The sequence below is a fragment of the Nyctibius grandis genome, chromosome 21, assembly GCF_013368605.1.
Source record: "Nyctibius grandis isolate bNycGra1 chromosome 21, bNycGra1.pri, whole genome shotgun sequence".
NCBI lineage: Eukaryota > Metazoa > Chordata > Aves > Nyctibiiformes > Nyctibiidae > Nyctibius > Nyctibius grandis.
This window is the reverse complement of record NC_090678.1, coordinates 6,119,214-6,132,073: the sequence shown is the minus strand read 5'-3', so window position 1 is coordinate 6,132,073 and position 12,860 is coordinate 6,119,214. Positions and strand designations below refer to the sequence as shown.

At 47.3% G+C, this 12,860-nt stretch overlaps 1 protein-coding gene across 1 annotated transcript in view; it reads right to left on the bottom strand.

Moving 5' to 3' along the window:
* Window positions 1–382: 382 nt before the first annotated feature.
* Window positions 383–12,860, bottom strand: part of XPR1 (xenotropic and polytropic retrovirus receptor 1) — a 107,887-nt gene continuing 95,409 nt past the window's right edge. The window contains exons 12-15 of the mRNA XM_068416796.1: window positions 3,492–3,658; window positions 3,102–3,241; window positions 2,039–2,260; window positions 383–718 (exon numbers count right to left, since the gene is read on the bottom strand). Coding sequence (XP_068272897.1) covers window positions 658–718; window positions 2,039–2,260; window positions 3,102–3,241; window positions 3,492–3,658 — 590 coding nt within the window. The 3' untranslated portion in view covers window positions 383–657. The remainder of the gene's footprint in view (window positions 719–2,038; window positions 2,261–3,101; window positions 3,242–3,491; window positions 3,659–12,860) is intronic.

The window sequence follows — 12,860 nt, the reverse complement described above, 5'->3', positions numbered from 1 at the left end:
TGCACAGGACTCAAAATCACTCTCATAATGGTTGTTAAGTTTCATAAATAATGTGAAAACTATATGCAACAGATACATCATATTTCCAAAAAATTATAAGAAAAGTTACATCAAATTAAAAAGTAGCTTCATGAATGAAGATACTGCTCTAAGTGCACTTTCCCTGCAAGTGCAGCCAGTGCCTCAGCGCTGGATATGAAGAAAAAACAAAACAAAACAAAACAAAAAATCAGATTTAAAAACTTAAGTCCGGTTTCAACCAGTCAAAACCGGGCCAAAGCAGAAACAGAGTGTGCTCTCGGCACTGTCCCAGGAGGGAGTCCCTATGATGCTTCGTTATCCAGATCGGTTTGTATGTCCTTGTTGAGACTGTAAACAATCCTTCTTTCCTGAACTGTCCTCTTTATTGGCAAAACAAAGTAAAATATTTTATTTTTTTTTTTTTAAAATAGAACATTAAAATTAACCCAGAAGAAAAGAAACGAAACACAGTGAGCTTGTTGGAGTCCATAGGATCTGGTCTGGAAGAGCTCAGAAAACATGTTCAGTGTTTTCTCCTGTTTTCAGCTGGAACGGTACCAGAGCTGGGGTTACTCGGGGAAGAGGGGAACAGGACGAGAAAACAAAGGATGTTCGGAATAAGAGACCGTGGCCATCTCATGTGTTCGCTTCATTCGCTAGGTCCTCTATCAATACCTTAGTGTCAGAAGCCTTGGACCTGAAAAAAAAAAAAAACAAACAGAAAACACTCGCTGAGGAGAAGAAATTCCCATGACTACATGCAGACAACAAAACCGCAGCGCGCTTGGAAATCTTTCTTCCGCAGAGAGGAATTGTTTTCCTCTGCTGGAATCGTTTCCCACTCTCCCTGGGAATAGCAGAGCCTTGTAAATATGCCCCAGCTGTCCCTCAGCATCCTCCTCCCATGGCTCTGCCCACACCATGCCGGCCACCTCCTGAGCACGGCAGCGCTGCGGCACTGCTGGGTGCGGTGCACCCATCCACCCCTCCGCACAGAACTCCGTAAAACCTTTTGTGTTTGTGCTCGACCTGGCCCTGGGCTGCGCAAAGGGACAGCACCTTCTTTTGGAACATGCTCGACACGTCTCAGTTCGCTGCGTGCCTGAGGTGTAAACGGATGTGGCTGTAGGGAATTCGACCAGGCTTTGGCCCACGTCCCCTCTGCATAAAGTTTTTCAGTCTCTAGGCAGCCACATGAGGACTGTTTGTATGGGTCATATCCGTGTACTCTGAGCCAACACGGAGAAGAGACAAGCATGGCCCAAGGGGGGCGGCTCAGGCCAGAGCACACCCTTTGTGTGACAACCACAGACTCCTTTTCCCCCCATCCACCCCTCCCGTGCAGTGATGCAACAGGGATTGCACAACACTCCTGACACGCTCTGCTTCCATGTCCCAGGGGAGCCCAAGCTTGCCTCTTGGCCAAAGGGCAGGGCTCTGCAGCTGTGCTGCTGGGGCAGAAGTGACACTGGAGCACCCTGTGATGCTCAGAGCACAGGCACTGCAGTGAAGATACACAGTCAACAGGTTCAGGGGGCTGGGGTGCAAGGTGGGGAAACACCTAGGCTGTAAGGAGCGGGGGTGGAAAGAAAAACTGCATGGGTTTAGGTTTGGGAGTGGCAGGGGTCTGAGATCTCACGTAGGAAAACTTAACCAAATGATAACTGAATTCTTGGAGTGGTCTGAAGCCTGGAAGTGGCTGGCTGATGGGAACCTCTCTTCCAGGTTTGGATTTACAACCTCTGGTAACTGCTACAGGCTATTTTTTGCAGGAGGGGAGTTTTGTAAAGGGAACTCCCTTTTCCAGTGGTTTACCAGAACCCCAAGATGATGTAAAGCATGGATCAACCCTCCAGCAGGGAAACACTCATTTACTAATTGGACCTGTCCTCCCTTTGAATGACTATTTTGGCTGAGATCTTCACATGATTACCCAGTCCATAAATGGCCACCAAGCATTAACAACAGCTCGAGCACATGATTTGGTTTGTTGCGCTAGAGGAGAAGCAAAACATACTGTGAAGCAAGACGAGGTCGGCGCAAGGACACGCTCTGGCTGCGCTTCCACTGTTTGTTCTTACGGCGGTTTCGTACGCCATCTTCCTGGTCCATCATCTGATCCAAGAGTGTCAGGTCATCGGCGTTGAGCGGTGCCACAGAGATGTCCCTCACGGCACGGAACTCACCACAGTTGTTCAGGTGCTCGTTCTCCAGACGGAAGAAGTTCCACACAAACCGCCTGGGTGGAGAAAAAGTGAAAATTACCACCTCGGTTCCACTTCTGCGGGCATTGCCCATGTTTGGCAAAGCAGTGGTACATGCACCTAGATACCACTGACTGTTCCCACCGATCAAAGTGCCTCTGGGAACGTGCTGGGAGTATGGAGAAACAGTCAAGGACTAACAGCAGCACCTGCTGCAACATCTTCCCAACTCTCTGGAGAAGAACAAATCTGTCCGGCTCATACATTGTCCTAACGATGTCAGCTCTAGTCCAGACAGCATCAAGGCAGTAGGTGTTACAAGCAAAAGGCAACCTCCAACCATGTACATGAATGAGGTTCAGTAACCTCCACCCTGTACGCAAGTGAGGTTCAGCTTCAAGGGCTTTTACTCATTTCAAGAAGTTGTGGGGGTGGGTCTCCAACTTGAGTACAATTGTGTAAAGAGCCATGAAGGATCCAAACCGATGATGCAGAATCCAAATTAGTGTTTGGAAAAGCAGCAGAGATCTGAGAATAATTGCAAACCTGAGAATCAAGTGAAATTTCATCCAGAAATTTCAACAAGGTAATTTTAAGAAGAAATTTAGTAATAACAAAACTCTCAAGATTAGGTCTAGGTTCAGAAGAAACTGCAAACACAGCCTGAAGGACCCAGACCCGCGTTGCTGCAGAGTCCTCTACAGCCTTCTTCACTCAGCACCCTGTTTGGATTAAATGTTCCTGTTAGACCTAGTCTTCTGTTTCAAGGACCGGTCCCTTCCATGTCCAAGGAGCAAGGCACTTCCCACCATGCTGATGTTGTACAAGTAATAAAACTGTAAAAGAGGAATGAACTGTTGGGTCAAGCAGCCTTACCGGAATACTTCAAGCGGGGCAAATACAGTAGAAATGATGTCCCCGGCATACGGAAAGATTTGCATGGAAGTGAGGGAGATCTGGATGGTCCACGCAAAACGCAGGATCACGTCTTCTACAATGGCACAGTAGTAGTATGCCTGGAGAACAAGACAAACAGGACAGCTCATTGTACACGTTCTGCATGGAAGATAGACCTCTCCAGGCCTTCAGGAAGATAACAGAATTTGCTGCTCAACCACTAGAAAAAGTGTACAGTATGAAATAACCACATCCCAGCCCATAGCATTCAGGAAACACCAGTGGCCAACTGCAGCATGCTCTAAGCTCAGCAAGTTTTGTTCAAATATTCAAAGCCTTCCCTAACGCAAGAGCAAGCTGTATACGCACTTTCTGTGGGTAGACAATTCCTTCTCGCAGAAAGGTATTTTCACCAGCATTTTTGTCAAAGAGACCCCAGTCCATCTTCAGGTCCCAAATAAGGGTATAGCAAGAGCTGATGAAATAGAAGATAATCCACAGGTAGAAGAACACTTGGGTGTCACTGTGGTTTTTAGCTGGAAAAGAGAAGAACAGCAGACTTCTGTACAACTTAAAGCAGATTCCTTCTTAAAACAGCTACAAATTGGCTGACTTGATCAGTGGAAATAACACCCCTTTTGTTCAAGTTCTGGGAAAATCAGGCTAGCTGACCTGAACCAAACCGAAAGCCTTACCGGGACTAGCTGTATATAGTCATTTAAATTCCACTTTCGTTCAACGTTTTGCACTTGGGATTGAAATTTGCACTAATATTTTTATTTTCTCGCACCGTGTGGCAGCCTTGTCATCCTAACTGTGACCAGCAGGTGGAAGCTGAGGGCCACATTTCACAGAGGACACAGGCTTGTACAAAGGAAAAAAGCAATGAGGCAGTGCTCAGTTAGGAGGGCTTTGTAAGAGAATATTTTAGTCTGTCTAAATATAAACAAGTTAATTAGTGCCCTAAAGGCCTGAAAGAGGATGGGCAGTACAAGAATTTCCAGTGGTGGCAAGAGAAAATAAGCAGAAGGAAGACAATACATTAACATGTATGTATAAATCCTGGAAGAAGGCTCAGTGTGGAGATTTAAATGCCCATACAGAGCTCCTCTTTGTGAAACACAGGACTGCGGGACCTCAGCCTGCTCACTTGTGGGTATGTCTTTGCAACTAAGTTGGTTTCCCATTCTCCCCTGAAAAGGTTACGCTGCTCTCTCAATTCAGCTAGATTTCCCTACATGTCAGCTAGGTAAAAACAAACAGACCTGATAATCCTGTTTGCTTTTCATTAGCAAATCTGGGTCATAAAGTTCATAAAAATAAAACACGTTCTAATGCTTTGCAAGGCTGAGACACTTTGTATCTCGCTGCTGTCAGAGTCCTTCCTCCTTTCTGCGCAGCCCCTGCAATTGCTCGTTCACCGATTCTTTCTGACAAAGCCAATAAGACTTCTAGTACAAAAAAGACGTCATGTTTTCAGGCCAAACCCGATGCCACGCTAAGTGACAGCACTGTTTCCCATATATGTGGCTTTAAAACAACAGAATCCCCAAAGCTGACCACAGAGGGAGCAACAAGGCAATTTGCTCTCTCCTTCCCCTCTTGTTTCTAACAATTACGCTACAAATGTAACGCAGCAATCCGATAAAATTAATGGAGGTGAAAATGAGAGGCATGGTGTAAGAGTACATTCCTCCCGTTACGCCTCTCAAGCTCCCTGGACGTGATGTGCAGGATATAGGTCAAACACACACGCTCATTCTCCTTTCAAAACACAAACCTGCTAAAGCCACTTATGCAGCAAAGCCTGTCTGAGGAGAAGCAGGACACGAGGTCTGCTGCAGCTCTCAGGGTTGACTCGCTTCTCTGCTCCTATGCCAGGTTAGAAGCCTTCAAGCAGTAACCTGCATCCACCCAAGCCTGGGCTTTACACGGGGACAGGTCCACCATCACATCACCCACCACTGCCGCTGCAGTGCCGTCACCCGGGAGCAGGCAGTGAAGTCCTGCAGAATACAGGCTCTCGTGCCCAGGTACGTTAATGCTGCTGCTTTGAAACCACCTCTCCTATCCATTTCTAAAGTGCAGCTGCCCACAAAACAGGACACAGGTGAGGTTTTTGGAGCTCAGCAATTAGGGCTTTACTGCAAGATTTCATCCTCCTCCCATCAGCTCCTCCAAAGCCTCCACTACATTATTTCCAGAAGAAAAGGCAGATGCGGACATCCAGTGACTCAGAGACACTAAGCCTGTTCTTTCCAACGTTATTTTTAGCTCAGATCTCCATGGTTAGTTCCCATGACCAGATCCTAAACAATTCAGAGGTAGTTAACAGGTTAAGTGCTTTCAAAGCATCTAAAATGCTCCAAACTCCCATGTGAGGCTGCATGCTTCCTACCAAGCTTAGGTTTGAACGTTAGGTCACGCTGCTTTTTTTTTTTTCCCTTAAGGACAGAACACAAACTGAGTCTTACTCCACATTTTCACACAGCAGCCATGGAGAAGGCAGCGCAGACAGCACTATCCATTGCCATGCCTTCGGCCACATCCCTGGGACGAGCCATGGCCTGCAGATGCAGGGCTGAAGAGCAGCAAAGCGGCATTGCTGGGTGCTCCTTTGGAGTTCTGTGATCATGGAGGGGGTAGTCTGGCCCCAGACGATCCTCTCAAACTACAAGGGCTAGCAAAACTGTATCCTAAGTTGGCAATTACACAGGAAGGCAATTTCAAAGGTCCTTGCTGCTTAAACCTAAATTGCCTTAAAGGTTATTGTGTGCAGTTACAGACAGAAGGAGAACTGGGAAGAAAAAGGCCCAAGTAAGAAATCTTGTGGCATTAACCTCATCAACCTCAAAAGGATGTGCTTGCTTTGCAGTCTACAACTACCTGAAGGGAGGTTGTAGTGAAGTGGGAGTCGGCCTCTTCTCCCAGGCAACTAGCGATAAGCCAAGAGGACACAGCCTCAGGCTTTGCCAGGGGAGGTTCAGGTTGGACATTAGGAAGCATTTCTTCTCAGAAAGGGTCATTAGCCATTGGAAGGGGCTACCCAGGGAGGTGGTGGAGTCACCATCTCTGTGTTTAAGAAAAGACTGGACATGGCACTTAGTGCCATGGTCTAGTTGCCATGGTGGTGTCAGGGCAATGGTTGGACTCGATGATCCCAGAGGGCTCTTCCAACCTGATTGATTCTGTGATTCTGGTCAGGTTATCCTGGCCCCAGCTTCCTTTCCCTGCCCCTATCTTCACAGCAGTCTTTTCAGCAGCACCTGGGGTCACGCTGCATGCCCCTCACTGCTCCTCCCTTTCTCACCCACCAGCTCTGTAACACATTCAGCTCCTGAAAAATTTCATTAAAAACCCAAATCACTCCCTGGTAAAACACTCTAATCTGAACTCACCTATTGTCTTCAGCCCTGGCCTTCGAGTCCCTTCCTTTAATCACTTACCCTCCTTTTCCCTCTGCCTGCAATTCTGTTTGATACCTTCCTTCCTTCTGTCCTCATTGGTATTCAGCTGATGTACAGAAATATGTTACTGCTCTAGGCAAGCAATTATATCTCAGTCTCCACTGGCTGGTCCTAGTGGCCCTCTTCACTGCTGCTCAGGGGGCTAGAAAATCAAGGCATTCATATTCTGCCCAGAGGCTCCATCTACTCCTGGCCTGCCAGTTTTTTCAGGGGCAATACATAACTGTGCATATGGATGATGATGACAGGGTCTGTTTAAGCAGGACCTGTTTCATCCTGTGTTTTTTCTTTGTTTAATGATGCGCTAGAAACCACCAAAAACCATTAGAGAGGGATGGTTTCAGGATGACAGAAGCATTCTGGACACCTGGTAGATCTCAACCTCTCCACGAAGGAAAAAAAAGACCAAGTCTTCAACATCCCATGGACTGCAGCCACCCTTTGGCAGCACAACTGCCAGTGCACCCAGCAAGAGGTGGATGAAGGACCTACCTTTCTACTCAATGCTCCAAAGGGCACCACCATGTAGCAACTTCCTAAGCTGCAGTTATTCCCAACAGCACGTGGGGGACAAACCACCACCAGCACAAAACCTCTGCATGTAAAGCCGTGGGTGCAGCTTCCCTTTCCCCACCGATGGGCAGATTTCAACACACATTCCCATTAGCATGTCTGCAACTCGGAGGCACTCAGCCACGTCAGAGGCTACTCGAGTTCGCAGTGCCCAGCTATCTCCACTCGCCGCAGAGTCAATGGGAAGCAGCGTATCACGAGGGCCCTTTGCAACCTTCGCCACAGAATTTCCATGAGCATCCTCAGTTTACCCTAGAAAAGGCAATTCCAGTAGATACTCTGCACAAATAAACGTACAAATGGCCCCAGAAGGTCAACTAGATAAATAATGGAAGGCTTCCACCTCTGGAATGGCTACAGTCCCTGAAAACAGCCCAAGGCACCTGCAGCAGCAGAATCTACTGCCTGCAAAAATTGCTGACAGACAATATCTTGGATCCCCAAAGCAGCCCCAGGGGACACAGTATCTGACCAGCATCCTGAGAGAATAATATTCTGCAGAAATTACAGCCCCTTCTAAACACAGGCGAGAGAAAGGTTGCTTTCCATCAAAGATAGGCAGCAAATACTATCCCGAACGCTGTTAATATTGACTTTACTTCCAAAGAATACTATCTGTTTACCCTGTTGAATTATTCTGGGGAATGTAAACACCATATAGTATTCAACACGGCAAAAATCAATGCCATGTATTATTGAAGATCTGGATTAGAGCACAACGGCCCTCGATAAGCACTCCTGGTGTGTCAGCCACTGCAGCTGGCTGTGGTTTCTGCTGATGGGGAAAGCTGTGATAACAGCTGTAAGAAGCGGGAGGTTATCAGGAAACACAGCCAGGGAAGCCCTGCGACACCAGACAACGCCGACGCAGCCGGAGCAGTCCTGCCTCCAGCGTCAATTAAAAACCTCTTGGTCAAGGCATACCGAAGTCAGCCTCCTTTGATGACCAGCCTTTCAATCACAGATTTAAGTGGAACCAAAACAAACAAATATATATATATAAAATATATATATATATAAAAAATATATAAAAAAAATATATAGAGCGTGCTAGCCCCGCACAGACACTAGAGAACTGAGCATAGAGCTTCCGCCACTGGCTTAGCCCAGGGCTGATGTGTGCCCATTAACTCCATCCCAGCACACAACGGGAGGGGGGTGACAGCCAGAAGTGACTTATCTACATAAGAACTGCCATCAGAATGACAACCCAAAGCATTTGTCTAACACCTTCCTGCTCGAAGTGCAGTATTGCTGCTCCCTCACTAATTATACATCTTAATGAGGGAAGAGCAGCAGCGTTGCCTTGCTGCCCAGCCAGCACGTACTGCTATTTAACACTGATCAATGGCAGAGCCGTGACATGACAGTGGACTTAATGCAGTAAAAAGGCAAATAACCCAGAGGCCTCGCCATCATGCGCTGATGGGCTTTGCCAAATACCAACCGTTTCGTATGAACAACCTTCCCGTTAGATTCTGCAAACCTCTGTTATAGCCTCTGGGCACAATTTAAAGCAAAGCAGCAAGATACAGTGTGGTGAAGAACTGTCAGGAGGCAACATCTTGTTTCTTCTTCTATTTAGATTCTACATTTGTAGAGCAGGGAAATCCCCAAGTCGTGTTCTGACTAGAAAATAGACTGCAGGCTTGCATTGGGTTTGTAGGACGAAACGACCATGTCTAATTTCAAGACGTGGCAGCAAACTCATTGCTTGTATCTCACAAACAGAAGAACGTGATTTAATTGCAAACAGGAGGAAGCATATCAGTCATGACTGATTTGATCCGATTATTCTTCTTCTGGTGGCTTCTCTAGAATTTAAGAAGCATTCGTGGGAGATGTTTAACTGCTACCTTGAGAAGCACGGGGTTTCCGATCTAAGCATTCGCCAGCAGCCTAACTAATAAGAGTATCTGGATTCACAATCAGAAATAAATAGCATGGTAATCAGGGCCTTTGTTGGACAATTTAGGGACTGGGACACAATGTCATCTGCTACCTCTATAGTGCTTTGAGATCCGAAAGCAGATTCCTTCAAAATATAATAGCAACCAAAAAAGGCAAAACTAAAAAAAAATACCATCAGATGACTGCACCTCCTAGATTTCTGCAGCACCAGAGAACCCCAGACCTGCATACATTTGACAGGAAAATTGCTCGTGATGCAGTCAGTTGTTTTTCTTGAAACGTTCCATTAAAAAGCAGCTCAGGCTTCCCCCTCTTAAGTGCCCATAAAACGAGGTATCAGTGAGGCCAGCCTTTTTACTTGCACCTTATTCATTAGCGTTCCCACTTCTCCAGCCACCTTTAACACAAAAGCACATTAAGTGATACAAACGATACTCTTAGTCCACCCCCCAGATCCCAGCTATTAAAATCCATCTCTCTCCCAGCTGTAATGTTGAGAAGCGAGCGGGTGAATCGCCCAGCGGCGGGGTGCCGAGGTTGCCTCTCCCCCACAGCACGGGAACGTTCCGCTTGACATTCGTAGACCTACAAAGCACGGCAAGATTTCCCTGGGGGATTTTATGCCTCATTTGTGCTGACGTTCGGGGTGCGGTGGCGGTTCCTGACATCCCCCTCCCAGGCTCACCGCCGGGCACAGGCTGCCATCTCATCTCGCCTTCCCCGCTCACTTACCGGCGAGCGAGCTCCTGCCGGCACCTTGGCCCTGGCCAGGGTGGTCCTCACCCTTCCCAGCAGCTCAGCCCTGAAGAATCATCATGAGGATGGGTTTTTGAGCAATTAGAGGAGCTAACAAGCCAGCCTGGAGAAACTGGGCTCACTCGGGGTGCCGCAGAGACCCACGTCAAAGCTGGGAGGAGGTCGGAGGCCAGGATGGAAATGTTTGCCCATGGCAATGCCTCCAATTCTTCGCTAACGACACTGCCGCTGCTTTGGTGGAAAGGATCAGAAAGACTGGCTAATGAACACAACTCATTACTGAAGGCCTCCTGGGCACAGGATGACAAGGTTTCAGACAAAAATTCATCCTAGCTCACAGCAATGTGACAGACGTTGCACGTTTTGGCTCCACATAATCATCCTGATGGAGCTGCCGGCGTGCTGTGCTAAGGCAAGCCGTGCTAAAACTGCAAGTATTAAGAAAGAAGCCAGTTAATCCCATTACAAAGTTTGTTTTACTTCAAGAGGTCAATCCACGCACTCTATAAGGCTCTTGTGACACCTAAATCAAATGATCTGGCTTGCCACAGCACTGACAGCTCTTCCAGTGCTGAGAAAGAGGGGGAGAGATGGGAGATCTTGTACCGACACGCAAGGGATAAGCTAGGGAACAGGATCTCACAAATGCTACTTGCTTCATTCTTTCATGACTTTTTTTAGTTTTGTAATTTAAAAAGAAAAAAAAAATATATTTGTACTTGAATTCTGTATGCCCACTTATTTTGCCTTGCCCCACTCCCTAGAAATGAAATGACATTTCTCAGCTGAGTTACTCTAAGCTAACACACCGATGTCCGATTTCTGCAAAAGTCATTTTAGTCTGAGTTCTCACATCACCTTGTCTTCCTCTCCCACTGTAACCGTTTAGGATCACAGTTTATTGTCCCACCTACCAGCAAATTCACCCTCCAGTTTCTAACGCTGTAGCAACAAGGGGTAAGTGACACAGCCCACTATCCAGTACTTCAGCCGGCAGAGAAGAGCAGAGCCAAGGTGCTGTCAGGTACCCTCCTGCAGCTCCAGAGCTTGATGTTATCACCACCCTCTCCCCCTTCCTGCCCTACATCATCATCCTCCACCTGGAAGTCATCCCCCTCCCCAGGGAGCTGTGGTGGGACAGACCGTGGGAGAACCATAGCCATCCGTGAAGGCGGCTACGCCAGCCGGTATCACCACCGGTAACAGCTGAAGCCATCGTGATTAATGAGGAGCAGGCAGCAGTTATGAGACCTGGGAATCTTTCACTGTATTTTCGAAAAGCAGCACGTTTCCCATTCATCTTCATCTGGTCAGACCTGGTCGAACCTCTCTATTAGTAAAGGATGGTCCAACGCCTTCCTGCAAAAGCCCATTAATCGCAGGGTGACTCCTGCCTTGACGCTTCACGTCTCTATTCCTTGGCAAAGCAAGGAGTTGCACAGCTTTCTCAGGCTTTGAAAACAACAAATCACACATCACTTCATCAGGAGAAACCCGTTTCTGAAGCGATGGCAAGAACACAGACAGAAGCACTACCCTTTACAGACAGCCCTATTTAGTTAACTTCTGTATTTTTAATTACTGTCAACTTCCCGGGTTGTTTAATGAGAAAGTGCATGGCAGTTACATCATCTTAGACGGACCTATGGCTCTCCACGGCACTTCCAAGCCGATGACAGCTAGTGTTCAGCAGTCTTATTTGGAGTACCGGGAAAGGGCGTGGGAGCTCTATGGAAGAAGAGATCCTTACTCAAGTTTCCAGGCCACATGGATTAACTCTGGAATAATTCAGAGGTTAATAGACTGCTGGATACTACCCAGACCACAAGGATTTCATTGAATAAGGTATGTAAATCAGACAATGAAAACTTGTATAAACTGTCTTTCCTTGCAGTTAAAGGATAAAATCCCACATAGCCAATTTTAACCCAGTACTTGCACTTAAGCTCAGTTAACGCATTCCTGAAAAACACAAGGTAAACACACAAACGCTCACACTGAAGCAGCAGATCCCACAAAACAAGAAATGACGGGAGAGAACAAAGTGCTCAAGAAGCTTGGTTCTTCGAGCACAGAAGCCAAATCTATATTCTGCGTGAGCCAGATATTTCCGATGACACCACGGAAGCATCAAGGTAAGAGAAAATTGACCAACAGTAGCAAAAACAAGACACATCTCCTTTTACGAAGAATAAAGTTGAAGCATAAATCATGTGTAAAGCTTAAGAAGCGACTGGCACTCTTAGAGTTGTACAGTACAACTCCAGTTGCACTGTTTCTCGTAAGAGCTGAACACCCAAATATAACAATTCTATCTTACCAAGGCTGAACGGGGTCTGAGTGAGGAACGAAACCAAGGCTGGCTATTCTAGGTTTGTCAGCGCACCCTGTTAAATCCAAGTACACCTTACACAAGGGGAGATGCCCATGGAGTGCACAATAAGCTGGACTGAAGTGCAAGCTGCTACGCCAGTGCATTTGTCAAGGACAGAGCATCTGCTTTCGGCAGAGTGAGAACACTGCAAAAAGTAGTTGTGTGTCAAAACAACACTGCTCTCGGGGTAAATATTCCACTGCAGACTCGGGCTTCACCATTTGTTTCCCCAGCACCACGGAGGTTTCCGCAGGGATTACATAAGTCAATATAATATTCAGTTGGCTCGCTCTGGGGGAGCTCAGTGCTGCCAGGGAAATTCAAGCAAGGGGAGGAAAGAGCCAGGGGCAGAGGCTCCTGCTTGGCCGTGCCGCGAGCGGGCAGGGCCCGGCGGCACGCACGCCAGTTGCTAGGTAGCTTAGAGTTACAGATACGCCTCATTTGCCTGTGCAAACACACCCCGCAGGACTATATTTACAGAACGCGGCCTTTGCTTCCCATTCCTTTGAGCGATATAAAAATACTGCGAATTCCTCCTTTGGGAGCTCAGCAACAGTTGCCCTTGGGTTGGTGCTGTTGTCCCTGAAATGTGGTCGTGTCTGAGCCGCGGTGGAGCGGGCAGCTTGCGTCAGCGCAACCGCTGCCTGCTCTGGTCCT